Genomic DNA, 24,673 nt, shown 5'->3' on the forward strand with positions numbered 1-24,673 from the left:
CCTGGTGGCACACTCTATTTAGACACCACTGAGAGTAACGAAGTTGTGACCAGCAGAGGGCTACAATCCCCTGAAAAGATTCTTCGCATGTAGCGAGGGATAAGGGGGACAGATGTGACAGAGGCAGAAAGCGATTGCTTCTTAAACCACCGTGTCAACAGATGCTACTCTTGTCTGAATGAGTAGCCTAGAAGGGATGAGTAAACCGCCAGCATTAACTGAACTACTGATTTCAACATCACGGGCAGCAAAATGTAGGTTAGTTTGTGTCGTGTCCTTAAAGCGATTCAAACTCTATGTGGGCACATGTGAAATGTCTGGTATTGTAGTAACATGCAATACGAAATGGGAAAATAGCTACTCTTCATAACAGCATGTGTAACAGGTTACCTGGAACCCTCATCATCAGGAGTTATTTAGAACAGATTGGACAAAGATCCATCAGCGATCGTCTAGGTGTACTTGGCCCTGCCTCAGCATGGGGAGGGATGGATTAGATGACCGCTGTAGGTCCCTTCCGCCCTTGAGCCTACCACGCCGTCGGCAGGCATTGATCCTACTGATAAAGGATCAGTGCATTGGTGAACTGAAATTTTTCAAAAGTACCCTGACTGTCGAGGACTCTGATTAATGACAAAGTCCTCAAAACGCCAGGAGACACTGCACAGAACCAACATGGCAATCTCCAGGTATGTCTACACTGCAACGAGACACCCGGGGCTGGCCAATGCCAGCGGACCCAGGCTTGTGGGGCTTGGACGAAGGGTCTGTTTAGTTGCAGTCAGGCTGTGACTACGGCTCAAACGCTGAAGCTCTCCATCCCCGCAGGGTCCTAGAACCTGGGCCACACCCCAAACGGCTCCACCCCAATTGAACAGCCCCTTAGCCCAAGCCCAAGTTAGCTGGCAAAGGCCAGCCCGGGATTTGATTGCAATGTGGACACCCCCTCGTATCTCAAAGCTCCTGCTGCCTCCGCTAAAGCCAGCATTGTATCTTCCATTAGCCTGATATTCTTGCAGCTGCAGAACAGAACAGTGCCGTGGGCTAGGATTGTCAAAGGAGCGGGCAAGTTGGTGGGAGCCTGTCACTAAGCAGCCTCTGCCTAGGGCACCCCCCTGTGGCAAACTGCTCTGTGCCCATCTCCATTTCCTCTGCACTCACCCCTGCAGAGACATAGTCATACAGAAAGTCTCTCTGACTCACTCTTTAAAAAAACAATGGTATTTCTGCACTCAGCATTACAACCCGATTTAGGAGCCTAAATCCCATTTTCAAGAGGATTTAGGCACTTAAGAGCAGTATGTGAGTCCTGAAAAAAGTGCTCAAGATGCACAGCCACAGATCTCTCTCATCTAGGATAGTACTAGACCCTCCCGTGGGCTGTCTGTAGCGGCAATCCAGGACATTCTGGCACAATTTGAGCTCTGCTTGGGCACCAAAATCCCACCACCACGATCCTAGATACCTAAATCCCTCTTGCAAGTGAGACTTAGGCTTCTAAATCAGCTAGGCATTGCACTGCTGAGAGCAGCAATACCTAAACACCTTTAAAATGCCAGGCCTCAGTGTCTAGTTCCAAGACCCAGCACTGGGCATGGTTTATTCTAGTCCCCGTACAGTAATCCACAGAACCGCAGGAGCCAACCAGTCTCCCCACATCCCACAAGGTTACAGCAGCTCAGCTCTTCAATCCCATTGAAAAGTCATTGTTCCCAGGGCCGCCACCTGAGCATCATTAGCCCCCTGTCCATCCCTTAGCCCTTGTCCCAAGGCCCCACTCTCCATGCCTGTGATTTCCAAGAGCTTCTGTCTCACAAGCTTTCCCCGGTAGCCCCACGTCAGGTCTCCCAGGGCCACAAGAAGGGTCCCCACAGCATTCCACTCTCCAGCCCTCCTCATCCATGTGTCCTAGCCCCATTCAGGAAACCTCCCTCTAGGACCAACCCCTTATTCCTGGGCTCCCTCCACTGGCCTCAGGCCCTGTCAGAGGGTTCCCTGCAGCGTTCCACTCACCAGGTTTCCTCACCTGCAAGTCCTACCTCCGTTCCTGGCATCCACCTCTTGCTTCTGGACCTGGCTTGCTCCAACTAATCTAGTTTTTGTCCTTTGCCCAGGGGCTTCTACCCAAGCTCTCCTGTAACTCAACAGGGTTCCCCAACTCTGCCGAGTCCTTGGAGCTCATCACCAGCAGCTCCCACTTACTGCTTTCCTTCAGCTCTCACATAGCTCATTCCCCCGCAAGCAACTCTGGCCTGCTCCTGCTGCCGCTCCTCAGCTGGCCCTGCCTCCCCTCTTCTATGGCTCAGGTATCTCCTTTTAGCCCAGGCAGGAGGCAGCTTACGAGTCGCAGGTGCACTGGCCTCTTCCCACTTAGAGAGCCAATCACCCCGTGACACACCCCATTTGAACATCCCAGCTGTGTTCCCTGTGTCCCTCCAGCTCCTGGTGCAGTGCTGCTTCCCAGGGAGCTGAAACCTTCTATTTCCCATAGCAAATGTTTTCTCCTTTCCTGCGTATTCAGGTCACAAAGGTCAGTAGCAAAAGTCCCGACACACACGTACTAGTCTTGTCGTGATCCTTGTCCCAGAGATCCCTGTGACTGTCCTTATGTCAATCACATGAAAGAGGTTAGCTAGTCATGGCTCTGTGTATTTCAGAACTACGGAATTTCCCACAGATGCCGGTCCTTGCCACAGGGCTACGTTCCACAATCTCAGCTTCTGGGTTTTTATTCTTAAGTGTTCTAATCTCAGGGAAAGAAAAAACACCTCCCACTGTGAGCCAAGTTCTGTGCTGTCTTCCTGAGAGGCAGATCTCCCGAAACAATAGCTCTGAGAGGATGTACTGCCAACCTCCATCTCAGTGGGGTGAAAACGCTGAAAACGAACGGTGACCATCTAAATGGTCAACTTCGTGAACTATTTCACTGCTGAACATTTGAGCAGACTCATACAGCTACTGTGCTCCTCCTGCAATCCCAAACCACTTCCCATGTCTCCCTGAGTGCCACATCCCTAAACTGCCTGCACTCCAGCTTCCCCCTGAAGACTTCTGTGAAGTGGCTACATATTGTCAGATGGATGACACAGTCTGGCATATCACAGGCCATTACATCTCACCCACAGTGCTGGAGGCATCCTGTGATGGCAGGGAATTGATTCAGTGAGACGTGCTCAAATGCTCCTTGCAGATAAGACACTCCCTGTGCTACAGAGCAAAGCAACCACCCCCTCACCCACCCCCAGGTCCCCTGCCAAGCTGACCTCAGGGAAAGTTCCTTCCCGACCCCAGATCTGGTGATCAGGATGACGCTGAGCATATAAGACTCACCGGCCAGGTATCTAAGGGCTTATCTACATGACCCTGAAATTTGAACTATGAAATCAAAGGTGCCCCGTTGGCACTAACACAGTCCTGTTTCAAACAGGACAATTAGCTCGCACCTGCAGTGTCTACACAGGGCAGTTACAGCGCAGGACTTTAGTGAGCACTGCAATTCACCTCCTCCCGCAGGCCAGGGCCCAAACAGACAAAACCTTAAGAGAGTATTCTCTGTACCTGTCTCCAGCTGGGGCTAAGCTCTGCTGCTTCAATGCCACGCAAACTAACAAACAAAACAAAAACCCAACCTCCCTCCCACCCCCCAGAAGAGAAGAACGTATCTGACCAACTGTGCATTGGGAGGGAAAACCCTTCCTGACCCCTGCACCTGACTGGCTGAAGCCGTGAAGCATGAGATTTGATTACAGCCATTGTTTTAATGCAGAGCTGCGAGAGCTATAAGCATACTGAGGGCAATGTAAGCAATCCTGTCCTCCCATGAGGACATGAAGAGAACAAATAGAGGGAACTCACGGATTCACAGATTCCAAGGCTAAAAAGGACCCACACAACCGTCCAACCCCTCCCTCGGCCCCAATGCACAAGCTGTAGAACATCTCCCAGAAGCTGGATTAAAGCATATCTTTTAGGAAGATACCCAATGTCATTTTAAATATGCCAAGCAACAGTGAGTCCATCACTCCCCTGGGAAGCTGTTCTAATGTTTAATCACCCTCAGTGCTAGGAAACTGTCCATTATTTCAAGGCTGAAATTGTCAAACTGCAGCTTCCAGCAATTGACTCTTGTTAGGTAAAACTGGAAGAAAAAAATGAAACGCAAAACCCCAACACCAGAGATCTTCTTCACACGTAAATTCCTATTTACATGGGGAGCAGCACAAAATAAATGGAACTTAATAAAAAATAAGCGGGAGCTGATTGGATTTTTTTTTTCATATTTAGTTCAATACAACCCTGAATTTTAAAAATTCAGATGAAGCTGCCATGGAATTTCAAGAGCTCCAAAGATGGGTGAGGTCTTGAGCAGTAATTTGGTCCAGTCCGCTGCAGAGTCCACATGCCTTGGCTTTAGACAGGTGAGGTCGGAATGTGTGTGTTCAAACTACAGTGCCTGGCCCTATATAGAATAAGTAACAGATTTTCCCCCATCTCTTAGGTTATGCTGACACCTCATGGTTTGGAAGGGATGGGGTTTGGTTTCAGGTCTGTCTTTGCTTCTGTGTATACATGATTTTTTTTTTTGCTGCCAGAATGAGCTTTTGTATGAAGGACAGTGCTGCGCATGTGTTTGGAAGTTGGTCTTGAATTCTGAAAAGGATGGCGTAACAAGTATGCAGTGTTGTCATAGCTGCGTCGGTCCCAGGATATTAGCAAGACACGGTGGGTTTATTGGACTCTCTTGGTGAGAGAGAAGCTTTTGAGCTGACACAGAACTCTTCTTCAGGCTAGTTAAGTCTCACAATTAGATTTAAGAGAGGGAAGCAGGATAATCCCTAATACGAACAGATTTTTTCCACACAAACTCTGTTTTAATTTTTTAAACATTGGCAGCGTTGCCAACAATTTTAACCTGAGTCTCACACTATTTGGTGTGGTTCCCAACTCACAGAATTATGTGAATATTTGACAATCTCAGCTTTTGTGTAAAAAAAAAAAATAGTACTTTTCTATCTTTCACTGTTGGGGAAAAAAGATTGAAACTGTGACCTGGTGCTCCCTAAAAGTTAAAAAGCAGATGGTAAATAAAAACCTCAAAAATTTTAAAAAAAAACCTCGGGATTTTTGAGCCAATCTCTTGATGTTTGTGGACATGACTCGTGACTTATACGGAAATATCGTATTTGCTTAACTAGATTGTAAGTTCTCTGGGGCAGAGACTGTTTTCAGCGTGTTTTCAGGGACTGCTCACCATGCACCGTGTTTGTACAGAACTAGCCTAGCACAATGGGACCCCATTCTCAGTTTTTCTCTCGGCGCTATCATCATAAACATGATTAACAACATTTGCCTTCACAATGTTTTGACCCCTATGCAGCTGTTGTGTATTAAATGCCTAGGCACCAGAAAGTGAAACTGACTAGAAACAGAACATGAAAGTAAGTCAAACAAACAGTTTCAGAATCCCAGGCACTCTTATTTATTCAATAATCACACATATGCACTCATTAAAATGCATACAAATATATACGATGGTGAATGTTTCCAACCAATGAAAGAGGAAAATGAACTGGAGTAGGATCTCACCATGTCCAAATGGAGAAGTTACAGTGTTATCAATACAATGATAAAACAGGCAAAGAAATCTGTTTTTTTACAAGTGCTACAATTTGTTTTTAGAATTTTTGTTTTACTGAGTGGGTGATAAAAGCACAGAACTTCTGCAATAGCTGTGTTTGAAGGTGACAAAACTATGATCACAATTCAGTGCACAACACGGCCAATGCTGGAAAAAAACAACTTGACTTTTAGGTTCCCAGCCTGAGTGTCATAGATTTTCAGGCCAGAAGGGACCATTAGAATCAGCTAATCTGAATGCCTACACTTCTGAGAGGAGACCATGAAGGCAGAGAACAATGAATGTGTCCCACACATGTTCTCAGAAACCTGCTAAGGGAAGAACTCAAACTCACAGATGCTTCTTGGGTTTCAGTAGCCACAGCAAGTCCCCGGAGCCACCCAGCTGCAGTTTGCTAGGCTGGCAGTTAGAAAAATCCTGTTTTCACTTGAAAACTAAGTTAATGACGTCTGTAAACATGGAAAGGAAATACAACCCAGAGCCACTGAAGCACGGGCTTAACTTTGATCACATGCTCAAGTCACACATGCTCAAGTGCCTTACTGAATTTGGACCTAAATATGGAAGCTCACTGGTGACTCTGGGCTCCCCTGCCCCATCCCCTTTCAAACTATAACCACTCTGCAACCAAATGAGTCGTATAAATCAAAACCAAATATGTATCTTGGGAAACTTAACACTGATCTTTCAATAAAAACAATCATATTTCATGGAATAGTGGGAACCAGCAGTACATGTGCTCTTCACTTATCAGCACTCGTTCTTGCTAAAAAATACTTTTTAAATACCACAGACTGCCGCTCCCAATCTAAACCACTGCTGTAAACAAGTCGATAAATAAACCCATTCCAGAGATTAAATATTTACAGTACCAAATGTACAAGTCACCCACATTGCAATGAATGAGTATAAATAAGATGCTCAGCATGGCTCCTATCCTGCAACTGGATATGCCTGGGCAGACCCTTTGACTACATGCTCACACAGATCAGATTGCAGGATTGGGCCCCTGTAGCAACTGCAGCATTTCATCAAAGACCATGCACACACCCCTTCACCTCAAACAGGTTAGTGCAATTTCAAATATGGGGCCCCATTTAGCATTCCAAGCCCAGTGAAACAGTTAAAGCAATATGAAAATAGGGAATCTCTTTCTCCTGCCCCAACCCTGAAATACCTCTCACGCAGAATTTACAATTTTGTTCTATGCCATTTTGCAGCCTCCAGACTCTGCTCATTATGAAACAGTTATTTTCTCATTGAAACTTGATCTTTACACAATCCAAATGTGAAGATTGATCTTTGTTTGCTGACAATAAGCTGATGTTCACACAGTAGTGTGCAGAATCAAAACAAAATGCCAAGCAGTCACCGGTTTGTTGTGAATATTTTGCCCAGCCTTAGAAATGATACTGATCTGAGGGAAACATACACCACATTCAAATACCACATTGGAGAGTATTTGCAATAGGGTGTTAGGTCCTAGCTCTCCACACCAAGATGCAGAGTTCTTCTGACTCACCCTGGTATGAGGTGTTATGGTCCTGTGTAACAATACAGAGCTATTCTTCTGACTCACCCTGACTGCCAGATCCAGTGGATCTTACTGGCTTCAACCCAGGAGTCTAAAAGATTATCTCTCTCTTTGAGGTAGAAGGGAACTAAGGCCAGGAACAGAGAGGTCTTGCAGCAAGTAACTTTAGAATAACCAAACTCAGGAGGAAGCTTAGTCTGAGGTTTATATAATAGTCAGAGTTAAAGATAAAGAAAACCTCTGTGTTCTAAGAGCAGGGCTAGAATGCCACATGCTTACAATATTTATTTTTAGAATTCTGCTTTCTCTGTTTCTCAAGGCTCTTTTTCAGTGCAATTCACCAGGATAGCAGTAGTGTTACTGGCTTACCTAGCCTACCAAATCAGCCCTTATTCATTGAATGTTCTTCCTTTATTAAAAGAATGAGAAGTGCAATCTTGCATCTTGTTTCGTAAGACTTTCTTCAATGTTCTTGGGTACTGGATTGTTCCAAAGCCTAAAACGACATTGCATGGGTTATTAGTAGTCAGAAATATCCCCAGAAACCCTTCCTCTTTCCTCCTGGGGTGCAGTTCATAACTGTCTGCACCTAATCCACAGGGGCTGATTGGCGAGGGAGGCCTGCACCATTGACACGCAGGCCCAGTGGTGAAAGGGGTTTGGGTGTACCACTGCTTCAGAAGCAGAGCTGCAGATGGCGTTGGGCAGCACAGTGGCTTCCTATCTGCCAGCTGTGGGGGGATGAGTTGTCTATCTTGGGGGAGAGATTCCGGATTCAAAAGACGAGGGTTTGTTGTGGCATCAGAAATGGGAGGAAGAGCTGACCTAATAAACCCACAGAAAAATATTCCAAAATGTAATGAGAGGGAGAAAGCTGGGACGTGGTCATCCCTAGCAGAGAACAGCAAGTTACGCAGGAGTGCCCAGAGTGATACAGCAGCAAAAGAGACCAACGCAGTTTGGACCAGCTTGTGCAAAGACATCACCTCACAAGCCAGGGAGGGGGAGTGTCTCTATCCAGCTCTGCTGTGACTGCTCTTGGAATACCGTGCTCCATCCTGGAGGCTCTGTTACCAGGTGGATATTGTCAAATTGGGGGGAGTTCCAAGAACAGCAACAAGAATGACCACAGGGCTGGAGGGACTAGGGAAGTGGTTAAAGGGAGTTCAATACGTACAGCTTGGCTAAGCAACGACTCATGCTGGGGGAAACAAAGGAGTCTCCAAGCATGGGAAGGATGTAGCCACCAAGAGGGAAGGTTGTTTGGGGGAGAACACAAGGGAGTACAACCAGGTGTAACAAGATACAGAAAAATGGAAGGGAAAATGCAACACCAGGATACGCTTCCTGACAATGAGATGTAGGAAGCTGTCTAATAGCCTCCCCAGGGGAGTGGTGGGAGTCCCATGGAAACCAGAGCATAGCAAATGCACAATAAGGAGCAATCTCACACTAGGTAAAAGGATGGGCTAGATGGGACCTAGGCGGTGGTGTTGTAGCTGTCTCAGTCCCAGGATATTAGAGATAAGGTGGGTGAGGTAATGTCTTTTACTGAATCAACTTCTGTTGGTGAGAGAGACAAGCTTCTGAGCCACACAGAGCTCTTCAGGTCTGGCCCAGCAGAAGTCATTGCAATAAAAGTTATTACCTCACCCACCATGTCTCTCTAGCTGGGAACTACCAAGTCTTTCCATCACTTATTGCTATGACTGTTTCTGAGAAGGGCGAGCTACTCTGCGGGGAAGAGTCGGTCTGGGAAGCCCACAATGTTTTTAGGTCTGGGCCCAATTTAGTGTCCTAATCCACTCCAGCAAACCCAATGCTGACTGGCCAGCGGGGCACCATCACCCTTACAGAAGTGCTACTGCCCTCAGCCCCTAGTGCCACCTGAGCCGCGTGCTCACCGTATGACTTGGATTCCACAACACTTGGCGAGTTCCTCCGCTAGCTTTTTGGCACCCCGGGCTGCAATGCGGTTATTGTCCAGACTTTCAGAAAGGAAAAGAGAATGTGCAAATGGTTTTCAGTAGGAAAAGATTGGCTAAGCTTCTGCTATGTACTGCAGGCCGCAATGCCCCACAAGACAGGTCAGGTTCAGAAGTTCTCCTTCTCCCTGTTTGCAAAAGCAAAGTGCACCACGGCTCTTCACCATGGTCTGAGATTTGCTAGCATGGACCCCTGCATTTATGCAGAACCTCAGGGGATCCCACTTGAGGATCAGTGCCAAGGACTGTCAGGAATGGACCCTCTTGTTGCAAACATGGCATTCTTGCTAGTGCCTGCGGGCTTGTCTTCACTGCAGCAGTTGGCTCAAGGAACGTACGCTCCATTTTGAAGTGTGGCCGCTCTCGCTGGAGTTACTGAACTCAAACTCGTCTAACTTGAGTGATAGCGTCCATGAATCAAAACACTGGGAGTTACACAGAGTGACTGGATTAGCAGCACCCAGTGAGTGGATTAGCTGCTGATAGCTGGCGTGGTGGCATCCCCACTGCATCGCTAGTTTAAAGCGCCACTTGACTTGAGCTAGAGAATTTTGTGTGTGGATGGGAGTTGAGTTAGGGGGTAACACTCAAGCTCTAATTCTAGTTAACTGTGCTGTGAAGACAACCCGAGTCACAGCCAGGGAAATTGAGCATGTAACAGCCTAAGGCTATGGTTACACTTGCAGATGGAGATCGCCGACCTCGCAGACTGCAGCAGGGAAAGCGCTGCCACGTGTTCACACTCTCCTTGCAAGCGCAGTGGCATGCCCACATTAGCAGCTCTTGCGACGCCACAGAGAGCAGTGAATTGTGGTAGCCAACCCAGTGTGCAAGTGGCTGCAGCGTGCTTTCCAAATGTGGGGGGGTGGAGTGTGACAGAAAGTGTGTTGTGTGTCGGTGGGAGGAGAGACAGTGTGTTTTGGGGGGCAGAGTCTGTCAACATGCTGTCTTGTAAGTTCAGACAGCGGCAGGGGGAAACCCCGACATCAGCCCCCACCTCCCTCTCTCACACACACGCACAAACGCTTGCCTTTGCAACAGGAGCATTCCACAATAATGGGTTGCTTTGTGTCCCGGCAGATAAGCTTTGAAAGAGGATCTCTGCATGCCTGCAGCCGAGTTCAAAACAATGACCAGAGTGGCCACTTGACTTCAGGGGATTATGGGACATTTCCGGAGGCCAATCACAGCGCAGTAATGCAACGAGTCACCCACACTGACAACTGGCTGTTTCAGCCGGGGCGCAGCAAGCTCTATGCTTCTCATGAAAGTGGATTAACCAGGAGTGCTCCAGCCGCAGAGTCCAGGCACTTTACGTGTCTTGCCAGCGTGGACACCTCAGGAGTTAGGTGCCTGGGGCTGATTTAATGCACTCTAACTTGCAAGTATAGCCAAGGCCTTAGAAACCAACTAATCTACCTTCCTTGGCCCCAGAAGAATGATGTGGGAAAATGAAACAAACATTTAATTATGAAAAGTAAGTTTAATACATCCATTTTACAGTGAAAAACCTCAAGAAAACTCCTTGTTGAGCCAAATCCCCCCCCTCCTTTCATCGTAACTTTGAATCTCATCTGATAGTCAACAGATATTTCCTTAGTGAATATAATTATATGTTTACTTGCAGTGCATTATTGAGCTATTAGATGTCTCTCTGCACTGTGTAGCATTCCAGGCATAGTTTGGTCCCTGGTAAACAAAGCAGACTAAGCAAGAACTCAAGCTGTGTGGAAGCCTCTTTTCTCATGTCTCCAGTTTATAGCTATTTCCTTTAACAAATGTCTCCTATTTAATAAGGGCTGTGATTCCATATATGGAGATTCCCCTGGGGCAATATTTGATATTGCCACATCACACTCACTCTAGCATCCTCAGCCTTGCCATTCTTGGGAAAACCATGGCCAGCTCCAGGGCACCTTCATCACCAAGGCTGTTCCACGACAATCTAAATAAAACCAGAAACATCAACTGGTTGGTCACCTGAGGCAAATGAAAGCATAAGCCCCTGAGATGCAGCAGCAGCGCTTTGGTGCAGTCTCCATCACATACTAGCGCAATGATTTCGGTGAGCCAAAGGCATACAGTGAACCACAAGATCTTAGCAAGGGAAAGACTTTATTTTGCTCTGACCCTAGGGGGAAACTTTCCCCTGTCGCAGCCTAGGGAAGCTTTATTTCCCTCCTGCTTTCTACTCTTTCCCTTGAGGAACTACCTCATGGCCACAATATTGGTCTATGCAAGACAGGACTCCATAGAACTGAATGGGGGCTGCTCGTCCTGTGGGCCAGCTGGCCTGGGGAGCTCAAAACATTACAACGAGGCAGCTCCTTGCTCTGTTCCTGGGGTTAAACGGTCACAGCAGGCTGTAGCTAATGGGACCCACAACAGTGCCCATTAAATTCTCCTACCTGCCCTTTATTCTGAGCTCTGTATAACAGGGTTTCATTTGACCTTTCAGAGGATGAGAGTTTTTGCTTTCTGGTTTGTTACCGAGGGAATTACTGGAAGGGGCAGAGGCTGAGGCTATGGCGACACTGGCGCTTTACAGCACTGCAACTATCTCGCTCAGGGGGGTGAAAAAACAATCCCCTTGTGGAGGCGGAGTACCTGCAGTGCTGGCGCCGCGACCACGCTTGCACTTCAAAGTGCTGCTGCAGGAGCGCTTTGAAGTTTTGAGTGTAGCCACGGCCTCAGACTCCAGCTGTCAGCACCTGCTGAGCAGGGGGATGTTCCAAATGGCACAGCGGTGAGACTATGAAAATGGGGGGTGGGTGGGTATGCAGTAACCGCAACTGTTAGTTGACCTCACAACTTTTTAGAATTGCTGCAGATTTCCGCACTGGCAGCCCTTGGATGCTGCCATCCGCGGCACAGACTAGCCCTTCTGCAACCGGCTCCGTGCACCTTGTTGCAATGCAGAGACACTCTTTCTAGCCAGGTGGTTCACCTTCGTGGCAGGGCGTGGAAGCGCATGGAGACGGCTGCAGAAAGGCTGGTACCTGCCTCTGGCAGCAGCATCCAAGGGCTGGCAGTGCTGAAGTGAGCCAACAGCAGCTTGGTGTGGCAGGAAGCTGCAGCACTTGCGGGGTGGCAGGGTATGCCACTGCTGCCTCTGGGGCAGAGGTGCCCAGTCCATGTGCTGCTGCCTGCTCTGGTTTGCAATGGCAATTCCCTCCTGGGGTGGGAGGAAGCAGGGCTGGCAGCAGGGCAGAGTTGTGGCTTTGGTGTGATTACACAATTTATTATAAAATATGGACATTTTGCAGGATCGGGCCTTATAGTGTAACAATTTCCTGGCCATTTAGGGAATTCACGTGTCATTCTGTTGCACCCCATGGCCACTTAGAGCTTCCTGGTGGCAGATGGATTAGAAGTCAGGACTGCCTGCTCCAAAACCAGAAATGGATAACACTGCAGCTAAAGGAGACTCTTCCTTACCCGCTAGCAGTATAGAAGCTATGACACATAGCTGGTAGTTCTGATTCCATCCAATGGAAGGCAGTGACACGCATACACACTAACCAGTTCAATACATATCACCTGAGTGATTGTGAATGTAGAAAGTCAGCTGCAAGGCCCTGCTAGATGCTTAGGAAATTGTTGTAATGCACACTGTGCTCCTGTTCTGATCTGGTAGCTTTTCATACCCACTTTACAACGGGGCAGGGCAGCAGAGAATCAAGGCCAGTAACTTGCTTCTCTCGTTCTTACACGAGATGCCATGATGCCGGCAGTAAGGGGCGTATGTTAAAGAGGAAGGTTCAACTGACCCGCAATTTCAATAAGACACCGCGAGAGGTAAGCAGGAACGAGCGCGCACAGTAACCAGAAGACAGGCAGGTGCTAACTACTGTGAAATGGATATTCAGGCCTCGAGGCGAGATATATACCCACGCTCTGCACTCACATGATCTCTTCAATGACAGGACAACGACTGAAGCCGAGGGCAAGATGTCTGGAAACGCCATCGCTGATTCCACAGAGTTTCAGTCTAAAGAGAAGCAGGATTTGGAAATACAAATGGAACTGCTGGTCCACACAGCCGGCAGGCAGTTTATTGCAGGGAATGTCAGGGACTCCCTTCGCGCACCTGAAATCCCCTTGGGAACGTCTATGCCACGTTTTACAACCCGTGGCACCGTGTCTTGGAACTCAGCTCTACAGACTCCGGATCTTGCTGCTGCACTGAAAACAGCTGTGTAGACACTGCGGTGAGGGCTGCAAAACCTACCCCACCCCTAGGCTTCAGAAACCGAGCTCCATCCTGAGTGTCTGCACAGCTGTTAGAGGCGCCGCTCTTTGGGTCTGAGCGAGGCAGGGGAAGTGCATGTATTCCACCATGGTGCCCTCTCATCAATCCATGGGGCTGCCAGAGGCCAATTCTCCCCTTGTGTAAATTAGCGCAGCCACAGACCACATCCCCTGGGCCAGCTGGCGTCAATGGGCATAGGTGCACTGAAGTCAGCACCAGTGGGGAATCAAGCCCTGTTGGCTGGGTCACTGCTGCAATCTTGTCCTGAGAATCATAAATCCACTGTGCCTCATGCAATTCGACTTACTCAATCTTCCTGAGCCGGGTGAATCGTGGAAGCCCCTCTGACAGGGTGCGGATGGCGCCTTCCCCAAAGCTGTTCTCCGACAAACTGCAAGGACAGTCAGAATGCACTGAGTGGCTGTAAGAAGCTGTGATCAGAGAAGAGACATTGGCTGCTAACGCTGGCAAAAACCAACCCCTTTCCTTAGCCCTCAGCAATGCTGAGGTAAGCTTGAGAAAAGGAAGGATGGTCAGTGGCTAGCTTAGGACTTGGGAACTCCAGATTCAATTTCCGGCTCTGACACAGACTTCCTGTGTGACCTTGAGCAAGTCACTTAACCTCCCTGTGCCTCAGTTCCCCATCTGTACAATGGGGACAATAGCACTGCCCTGCCTCACAGAGTGTTGTAAGGCTAAATGCATTAAAGACTGAGAGATGGGCCTTGTCAGCATCTAAGATAGAGAGATGTTGCTTTGTAAAACACACCCTGGATCACTCTGCCCACTTGTTTGCAGTGGGAGAGAGTAAGTCATAGGACGGTCTCTAGTTGGTGTCCCTGGGGCTGAACCAAAGGTTCTCTCAACTCTTTGGAAGTGTAAAGACATCGCTGACAGCTGGAAGTGTATCCTGGGGCAGAAGGCAAGTGGATTCTCACACTTACCAGCAGGTGGCACCCTGCTGTCATTTAACCTAAAGAGTTTGCTGACAAACTAAGCACGTGCATGGCATCAGGGCAGTATAATTTCGTGTCCCCGTCAGTTTTATTTCGGAAAATTATTTACTTCAAATGTAAAGAGTTGCTACCCAGCGGTTGCAGAAGGGGTCCTTTCAATATAAAGAGAGGAATCCCAAAGCTGTCTGATTATTTTATGTCCTACCTCCTGTCACACACAGCATCCCACATTTGGGCCTAGGATGGCTGGTGATGCTAACGGAGCAATATCCTGATACCAGTGTCACAAAGAGGGAATATGCAGGGAAGGTCTCCCTGAACATGCTCTGTAAGTCAGTGTGTGAAGCAGGATTGACCGACAGGCTCTGTGCGTTTGCACAGAGGCTTTAAACTCTATGGGTGGAATCCAGGCCTCAGTGAACGCAAGTGGAGTTTTGCCATTGATTTCAGTGGGGCCAGGATCTCACCCTACAAAGTTGTAAATTCCACACATAACTAGGTACCATTGTTTGTACACTTAGTTTTACATAGAAGCCAATATATAATCCAGACAGACAGGCAGAGGTGCACCAAGTCCTACTTCTTACAACATCCCTATTCATTCCCAACAGCACCTACCTTATCTCTTCTAGCTGCTGGCATTCCACCAGGCCTTTGGCCAGCGGCGTTCCTCCAAGTGAACCAATGTTATTGGACTGCAGACTGGTGAGAGAAGAAATTCAGATGCAAACTTTTCAGAAGAAAACTAACAAATCCTTATATATGCGACTTCCTGTCAAAGGAACAGCTGTTATTCTAGAACTGACACCAAGGATTCAAACGGAATCCCTGTCTTTGACATTTGCACCCTTCTTTATGAGACCCTGAGAACAGCGACAAACCACTGATCGGAATGTGGCTAGCAATTTGTACTCCAACTAGCCACCCCAATGTACCTTCATTCACCTCAGTGCATTTGGAGAGGGAAAGCTTGACACCACTAAGTCAAAACAAAACTCCCGATTGACTTAAACGGGGCTACAATTTCACACGTAACCTCCCCTTGCTTTCAAATGCAACGCTTATTCACAAAGCAGCTGTAGTTAAACAGGGAGATTTAGCTCTGCATTAATAAATGATGGACAAAGATCAACCAGTCACCATAAGAAGCAATGCCCCCAGGAAATTAAAAGCTGCTTGGCACACGGTATTTGACCTGTACCCATAGCATGGGGAAGTTTGCTCTAAGATAGTAGAGAGAAAAATTAGGGTCATTTAACTGTTTTGCTGCTGTGGCAGAGCAGGGCAATGTTCTATTGATTAGAGGCTTGGCAAGCCTTCCACATGAGGATTAAAAACTTAGCACTACTCAGTTTAGAGAAGAGACAAACAAGAAGTGAGAAAATAATTACGGGCCAGATGGATGCGCCTATTTACCCTCTCCTCATATGAAAGCAAGAGGACACCCAACAGCATTAGTATGTAACATATTTGGAACTGATTAAAGGAAGTCTTTTTTTTATTTCCTAACAACTCTGTGGAACTGATTGCCACAAGGTATTTACCGAAGCCAAGAGCTTAATGGGAATGAGGAAAAGATTTTATGATGGGATGACACTACCGTAAAGACACATGGCAATAAATAGCAGTCAAACTATGTTAGGAAGCATTGGAAGCAGGTAGGTAATGAAACCTGGTCTTGACAAGTCCTTTTTTTTTCTTTTAATCAGTCCCAGGATTTCCGGGGTGCCCTGCTTCTTGGAATGTGAGTAAAGAAGTAGAAGCAAGCACTTACTGAAGGATCTTCAAGTGGCACATGCTAGGCAGAGAGAGGGAGAGTCTCGCTGCCGTCTTGTCTCCGACATGGTTCCTGGCTAATCTGAAAATAATATGAAACATTATTTATGATGAACTAACAGGCCTAATTCCCCACTCCAACCTATGTCTATGTGTCTCCTGTTAATGTTAAGAGGAGATGCACATGCTGAGGGTAGAACATAAATGTCCTTACTTAACCCTTTGGAGACTGAATATACTTACAGAAAGAAATAATAGTTATGCTTCATAATCCAGTCATTAAACAGTCAATTAAAGCATGGTGTAATTACCCTGTGGTTACACTTCCTGATATCGCTGCGATTACCACTAACTCAGACAACCAGTAGGTAAATTAAATCATTCAAACACTTGTTATTTCCCCTTTATCACCATAGAGATTAGGCCCCATTCCTTCAATCCAGACCACAGGGTAGGAACTCAGTCAGGATCTTCAGCAATATAGAACAGCCTTCTGTTACTTAAGCTGAAGGAGAAACTCCATCAGCTCCCAGTAGTAGTAGGCTGCTTTCCTCAATATGCACTAACCACTTGATAGGGATGCAACACAGGTGTGTTATGCCACCAGCACCCCTGTGGCGTCCTGTTTACTCAACTGACTCACATGTGCAGTGAGCTGACTGCACTGTACAACTGGGGCCTTATGCTGTAATTATATTTTTTTGATGCACAGGCCTAGTCCAATATCCTATCATCTGGAGGCTAACTGGGTGGCTTATATATTTTAACCGCAACAGAAATAATTTTCCCCACTCTGGTTAAAGATTTTTATTATTTCATAGAATATTGACACTTCTCTTCTGCAAACTAACAGAGAGTTAGATGAATGGTAATAAGTTTAGCAATGGTCCTTGGCTAACAGAGTCTCATATCAGCCTCAACCTCCATTTTCAATATAGTAATGATACAGCTTTCATATGTATTTCACAGATAACACACACACCAGGCAGATGCGTGGCACACTCTAGGCCCTGGGTTTCTGAAATCCCAGCTGTTATTCTGTACAAGGCATAGGCTTGGGCTCTACTCCATGAACAGTGTCCGTACTTGTACAGCCCACTGATTCCCCTGGGGAGACCAGATGTGAAGCCTCAGAACTTTGTACCAGCCAGTGTGAACGTGGGACTCACAGTAACTCCTCAAAATGCCTGCAGCGAGCCAGCGCCTCTGCGAGCATCTCCCCTCCAGCTGGGCCAATGCTGTTCGACGACAGGCTAAAATACACATGGAAACAGGCAGAGTCTGTCAATGGCTGAAAGGAGCCAGGATATACCAGATACAAATTAAGCCATGGCATGAATGGCGCTTTTGCTGCAGATTGTTTCATGGCTGAGTGGCGTGACAAAGAGCATAGGGAATCGCAATAACAAGCTATCACTGAAGCAGGCCCGGAGATGCCAATCCAAAGCTTGTCAAGAGACACACAGGTCTCTCCATCAAATAGTTTGGAAGAGAAAGGCTTTCTAATGCACTAGGTTAGACCATCAGAGCACTGGCATGGCTGCTTTTTCTCTCAGTGAGTGTCCCCTTCATGGCATAAGATTTGGGGTGACTTTTCTTACCAGCTGAAATTGGCCAGAAAGAAATTTCTCCGTCCCCCCACCCCCACTATGTTAGGAAATAAATGTGGCAGTGATGGGACATGCTGCTTTGAAAGTCCTAGAGGCTGAAACCCTCCATGTAGCCTCAGAACAGGTAATGCATGGGCTATGGAAGTGTACAACTATCCTATCAGGCCAACACACCAGGGCATTCACTCCCTGCGGCATATTCAACCATTGGCCTCCAGGTCTCCAATAACGAGAGAGACTTGTGCTGCTTTTTGCTATGCAGACACTTGTCCACTACAAATGGTATTGAGATTACTGCCCAGCCAGGACATGGCAGCAACCTTCAGTCACAAAGCCAATTGCAGTCAATATGGGAGCCTTCCCAGTAACTTCTATGCAGGTCAAATAAAAATCAGACATGAATATTCCCCCCAACCTTGGCTCTAACTCTAAAAAATCCCATTATTCAACCCGAAATATAAAGAGACTCACTCGACTCTCTTTAGATTTTGCATTTCCGGCAGGAGCATGGCTATTTTTTCCAGACCAGCACGTTCAATCTTGTTATGGCTTAAACTTTAAGGGGGAAAAAAAAAAAAAAACACATTATGAAAGAAAATGCTGAGTTTCCCACTGAGCACAATGTCTTGTTTAACAGCCCTGATCTGTTGGAGCGAACCAAAATTGCTTCACTACTCACAGCTGAATTAACTTCAAAAGTCAAAAAGGGGTTTCTTTTCACTGCAGCTTGTGTTAGAGAAGAGACAGGGCTTGGTTGCAATGAAGAAAACTAACAAAAATGCACTAGGACCCATTCTCAGAGACAGCTACAACACACAGCTCCTGATCCAAATTTTGACAGCGGGCGTTCAAGCGTGGAGTTATATGCTGTTACATGTGCCAGCTATTCAGCTCGGATCAGACCAAAACTCGCTCATATTTTGCACCTGAAGTTTTGGTTTGATACCATCTCTAATGTAAGTAGCCCAGACACTTGAGCATTAGCAACCCCCATAAAACTTGCTTCTTTCATATAACTGCACCTAAGAACACCCCTTGGCTGGAGCTCTATAATCCATTCCCATTACTGGCAGAGAGAGATTACAAGAAAGGAGGAACCCACTTGATTTCTTCCATATGAGGCGCATTCTTCAGAGCTTCGGCCAGGTGGGAGCAGCCTTCACTACCAATATTGTTATTGTTCAAGCTGGAAAGAATATTCACAAAATACCACACATTAGACTGTTATCCAGTGGCATGGCTTTATGGATAGAGGATGAATTTCACCTCTGTGCTGACGGCCAGCACAAGGCCTATGGGCCATCTGAGTCCCACTTAAGGCTTCAAGAACAGAGATACAAATGGAATGCAAGTTGTGCACTGCTGTTGGAATTCAAAAACAAAAAATAAATCTATGCAGTGCAACGCCCTGCTTGAAAAAATATGCTGCCATCAACCTCTGAAACAGCTGCATGTATCCAGAATAACCACAGAACAGTATACTTAACAGTGAAAATGATCAACTCTGTGGTCTCCTGTAACGTAACTAACGCTATCGCTACTGGAGATTCTGATGGCTGTGCAAGTGAAAGACCCCTCTGTGCTCTCGCAAAGCAGGACATTATGATCTTGGCTACATGTTTGTCTATTAACTGGACTTACACAGGAGTTTTTGTGGGCTCACTGGGTGCATATGAATTTTTACAGGTGCATCTGTTGTGAATCTGCCCCTGAATGTTTCCTCTTCTCAGTGTATTTGCTGTGAAGAGGAGGATGGACACTTTTTAAATATTTTTTAAAATGCTACTTCATCATTAGTCAATAAAAGTAGGGACTACCAAAAATAGCAGAATGACGCAAATACTGCAGCTGCTGATAGCATCACTGCAGAATTGTAAAATAGTGCAGCACCTTTTTGCTAAGATAGTGATCTCTTTATGTTAGAATTTATCTGACCCCCTCACTGGATTATCCCAGGATAGACTGGTGACAGAACCTTGGTTAGGCCCAAAGCAATGTTTGACAGCACTGGAAGGATTCAGACTGCAGTACCTGAGTGACTCAGACATTAACAAACTTATCGTTGAAACAAACCTGTGAAGTAGGGAGCGGATTATTACCCCTATTGCACAGCGGTGAAACTGATGCATGGGCCTTCTCAAGGTCACACAGGGTATGTGGTAGAGCTGGAAAAATGAACCTCCATCTCCTGAGACCCCAACCAGTGCCACGTACACAGGCCCAGCTTGCCTTGCTGCTATGATAGCAGGCTTGTCTACAAGGATGTCAGACATACTCATGATGGAAACTTTCCTTCTTGATTCTAGCACAGTGCATAGAACATGCACAGCTTCCTTAGGGCTAAATCTGCTCTCCAGAGACTACGCAGTAGCTAAGCTGGGCATCTCTGTGGGAAGCTCAGGGAAAGAATCACAAAATTTTCTTCTTTCGCTAGTGTCTGTATGGTCCCGCTAACACTACAGTACATGAAGACCTGTACAGACATACTTACAGGAGTCTTTTCAGCAAAGGCATTTTGTGAAGTCCTGGCACCAGCATGAGAATGGCCGTGTCATCGAGTCCCAGGGAGCCGAGGCTAAGAGGCAAATGGACACAGGAATGAGTGTGCACAGATCTAAATGGATTGGTCACGATCTGTGAACTATTTGCTAGGCAGGAGCTGTCAATGCAATGGGAGGTTGATGGAGGCTAGCGTCAGAACTCACTATGGAAGCCGTGTCGCTACATTGATCCCACATGGTGAGGAAAGGGAAGTCCCTTAACTGTCATGTAAATGTTTTGCAGCTCTGTATCCTGCACAGTGTGGGGTTACTGAGGAGACTGCAATGGGAAATACTCTTTTCTGATGTTTCAATGACCCTCCCCTACTGAAGTCAATGGGAGTTTTGCCATTGACTTCAATGGGCGCGGGATGAAGCCAAAAGTGTATAAAACACACACATTCTTCATTCCCTTTCAGACAAAACCGTCCCCAGAAGAAAGGAAGAGCTGCCTCTCTGAGACCTCAAGCAATTACAAAGGCTAAGAATTGCAGGGTCATTATTAACGGAGATGGGTAGAAATGTTTCAGACATAAGAATTCTTCATTTTTGCTTCATAACCAAAGATATTGTGAAAGCGTTTTGAGATTCCTCCAGCTCGCCCAATACATTCATTTCTCAATGGACATTTATGATGAGAAAGTTTATTGCTATTCAACAGGTTGTTCTGTTTTTTACATTCCCAATTTTGACTGGACGGCTTAGTCACATGGTGGGATTCCCATCCCCCCTCCCCAAAATGAAAATGTTCATTTGAGGATATTACCAGTTTTTAAAACAAATAAAAATGTGATAATGGAAAAACAACAGACATCCTTATATCAGGGGTCACATAGCTTTTGCAACAGGTGGTTACTGTTTTGGGAATATGAACAAAATACACTGATAATGATTAAAGGCTGGCCAATCACAACCAGGTCTCTTTTGCAGGTAACAAATACAGGTTATAAATAAGATTTATTAATACCTGTATGGAAAGTTAATGTATGTTAACAACAATAACATTTTAAAAAAACCAGTGAGATTTCCAATAATTGCTAAAACATCTTCTTTTAAATTGCACATCCTGCTATTTCATTGATGGTCAAAACACTGGGTTTTATGTCTGATGGTGTGACATGGATGTCAGAAAATCCGTGTACTAAAAATGTAGAAAAATGAATACAAATAATAAAAGAAAAATCAGTGGAAAATTAGGAAACTAAAATAAGTCAGTCCTTCTAAAAACCATAGGAATTAAAATGTCTTAGAAATTCTTTTAATTTTCCTTTACTCACTCTCACTATAAAAGGTGTTGATTTTTCAGAGTTCTCTACAAGAAACAAATAAAATAAGCAGGCTTGAGACACTAACAATTCTGCAACTTTTCGCCTGTAAGATCTTCGGGGCAAGGATGCGGTTTGCTAAGAGTGATGCCTCCACAGTGATATGAATGATAAAATAATTTATTTTATGATCTTTAGGTTGCAACACTCATGACTAGAGCTGAGTAAAATTCTTTGCAATATTTTATTCCTCAAAAAATGTAGTTTTGGATCAACTGAACTATTTATGAATTTGGGTCAAATTCAGCATAGAGTTTTAGCTAGAAACAATCAGAACTTTTCATTTCTACTTTGTCAAAAGGAAACAGTCTGACTTTTCGTTTCAAAACGATGTTTCATTTAGAAATTTAAAAAAACAAAACCAAAAAAGGATAAAAACACCCCATCCACCTCCCAAAAAACCTGACTAATTAGTTTCAGTCAAAGATGTTTTGTTTGACCAGAAACAATTTTTTTCTGGATTTTTTCAGCTCAGGTCACAGAACCAAAAACTCAGTTCTTCTCTTGGCATTTCTCAGCACGATTGTGTCTTGGTCTAGTGCTAGCTCGTGGCCTGGGTGCCTTCCTATGGCTGGCACTCCAAAACAGGAGAAGTCGGAAGTCTACCGTGGGTGGTTGTAAAGCAACGAGAAGTGCTTCTGTAAATGCCATCTGCTGCCACTAAAGGTGCTACCTTCCTGGATGTGGTGTATCTTCTAACACTGCAATGTGGTTCCTGAAATCACTGCCTTTCTGCAGTGGGACATGGGTGTGCACACATACTGCAGAGGTACTGAGGATGCCAAAGCCCTTGGCTTGTACACAGAACCCTGCTCTCCCTGCCCTAATCACACATTACTAATCCTGGTCTGCCCATCCTTAGTTGCAAATACTAAGGAACTCATACTTCTCCCCCAGCTGATGTCTACCAGCCATCTGTGTGGTTACACTCATCCATGACACACAGTTTGTAAGTAACTGCAGTTTAATCATAAAATATAGACTGGCCTAACAGGGTCTACATAGCACCAGGACAATAAACTTACTTAAGTTCTTCAATAGCATGGCATTGCTGCAACCCTGCAATTAGGCTTGGCGTAACACTGCTGGAAGTCAGCCTGAAAAACCAGTAACAGCATCGAATGAGAATGACTTACATTCAGGCAGTCCAACAAGACACTTCCCTCACCACTGATGTGCAGCTGCTTCTGGGGTGGAATGCAGAAGCTTTTTATTGGCATAAAACCCAGCCGGGAAGTGTTAACACCAATTGGTACCCACATACTAAAATGCTTAGAGCCTGGTATTTCCAAATAGAACCATGGAGGGGAAATCAGATCACCAGAATGTAAATTAGTAAACGGCCAGTGTCCCAGGGCTGGTACTCATACTTTTGCAAAAAATGCCAAAGGGTCTTTAGAAACCATACGTGGACATGGGATCTTGGACTTATACCCAAACATGGCAGCTCTGCACTCGTTTCTCCCCCTGGTAATCTTGAATCTTTTCAGAATTAGGGGTCTGCCTAAAAGTAAGGACCCCTCAGGGCTAAGCTTCTGGCACATGAGGAGCCAAAACACACGAGAGTATGTTTTTGTGATTTCCAGCTCCATTTTACAGACCCAAGAGAACTGGAGAGTCCAAAATGTTGGGTGCTGATCTGTACTGATTCAGACTCTCTGCAGGTTCTGCCAACAGCCAGAGAGAATAAGTCCCAAAAGACTATATTGTGCAAAGATACAGTCTATGGGTCTGATGCTCATTTAGCCACAGCCACTTGACACCACTCTGGGAGTATCAAGGGCCTTAAAGTGAGAATAGATTATATTTACACCCTTAATCCTCCTTTACATGACTGGAGGAGGATAAGATGGCCACAGTGTACCCAAGAATCAGGCCCTCTGTCTTTCTATGTTTTTACTTAAAGAAAGGGGGCAGGAAGTGATAATTTCTCTGAAGTCTTGCACCCTGGCTAAACGCTCAAGTGTCCCTTTCCAACAATTCATAGAAGAACATTCTAGAACATATGCCATGTTAACATGCAAAAGTTGCAACGTTCACGTCCAAATTCCAATTTTCCCACCCAGTGGGGCTGCGGTTTGGTCCGTTACAAAGTCACGGGCCAGTTATGGAGTTGTGATGCTGATTCAGGTCTGAACTCTTCTGCACTTCAGAAAAGAGCTTTGATCCAGGCTGCTCCCAAGAACCCAAAGCTTAGAGAAATCATGAAAATACAGGTTTGGATTTAGCCAGCGACACAGATTGCATAGGAAGGAGAGAGAGTTTCATGGGGGTAGTGGGCTGTGGAAAGGGTGAGTGAGGGCAGTAAGGGTATCTGTTTGGAATGAGCCATAGTTCATGAAGCAGAAAGGTATCCAGATGAACAATCAATCAACAGTAATAAGCTTTTTAGATTATTACATACTCAAACTTCCTCAGCGCTGGAAGAGTCAGAAGCATGCTGGCTAGCATCGCCTCTTCAGCATTGTTGAGATCAACATGAGACCAGCTGCAAAGATGAAAAAGCATATCCTCTCAGTGACACACAAACCTCTGAACAGCCCACCACTGCCTTAGCATGGCGTGACGCTTGCCATTGCTCTGCCTGAGTTAACCAATCAAGGGCAGCCTAGATTCTGACCCACATCCAGGTCAACAGTCCGTTAAGAAGTACTTCAAGGTATACGGAATAAGCCACGTTTGCCCCCTTGTTGTTATAGCAACATAATCGCATTGTGATCCCAGGCCAAATGATCCCTGCATTCCCAGGCTCTGTTCTCCAAGCTTTCATAGTTCATGGACTTTTAAAGCCAGAGGGCACCATCGGATCATCTAGTCTGGCCTCCGGCGTAACACAGACAGAGGGAGGCGCTTGGGTTCATCAAATAGCACAGCTATAACCTAAGTCTCTCTAGGTTTGGCCAGCCCAGGTTTTCTTGCACAAGTCAGCTCAGTCAAGATATTTCAAGCCCCAACCACTAAAGAGCAACTCCTCGCCCAAAGAGCCAACTAGGAAACGACTGGCAGTTACAACAGAAGGCCTGTCTGTCACCTCCTTCGCTGGGGTCACTTAGGGCT

General features: G+C 46.0%; 1 protein-coding gene across 1 annotated transcript in view; it reads right to left on the reverse strand.

The window, feature by feature from the left end:
• Positions 1 to 5,455: 5,455 nt before the first annotated feature.
• NLRC5 (NLR family CARD domain containing 5) overlaps positions 5,456 to 24,673 on the reverse strand; it is an 83,052-nt gene continuing 63,834 nt past the window's right edge. Inside the window, 13 exon segments of the mRNA XM_032774048.2 lie at positions 5,456 to 7,668; positions 9,077 to 9,160; positions 11,019 to 11,102; positions 13,065 to 13,148; positions 13,717 to 13,800; positions 14,984 to 15,067; positions 16,140 to 16,223; positions 17,311 to 17,394; positions 18,223 to 18,306; positions 18,854 to 18,937; positions 20,243 to 20,326; positions 22,642 to 22,713; positions 24,021 to 24,104. Of these exon segments, the coding sequence (XP_032629939.1) occupies positions 7,587 to 7,668; positions 9,077 to 9,160; positions 11,019 to 11,102; positions 13,065 to 13,148; positions 13,717 to 13,800; positions 14,984 to 15,067; positions 16,140 to 16,223; positions 17,311 to 17,394; positions 18,223 to 18,306; positions 18,854 to 18,937; positions 20,243 to 20,326; positions 22,642 to 22,713; positions 24,021 to 24,104 (1,078 nt within the window). The 3' untranslated portion in view covers positions 5,456 to 7,586.

The sequence above is a fragment of the Chelonoidis abingdonii genome, chromosome 19 (genome assembly GCF_003597395.2).
Source record: "Chelonoidis abingdonii isolate Lonesome George chromosome 19, CheloAbing_2.0, whole genome shotgun sequence".
Taxonomy (NCBI): Eukaryota; Metazoa; Chordata; order Testudines; family Testudinidae; genus Chelonoidis; species Chelonoidis abingdonii.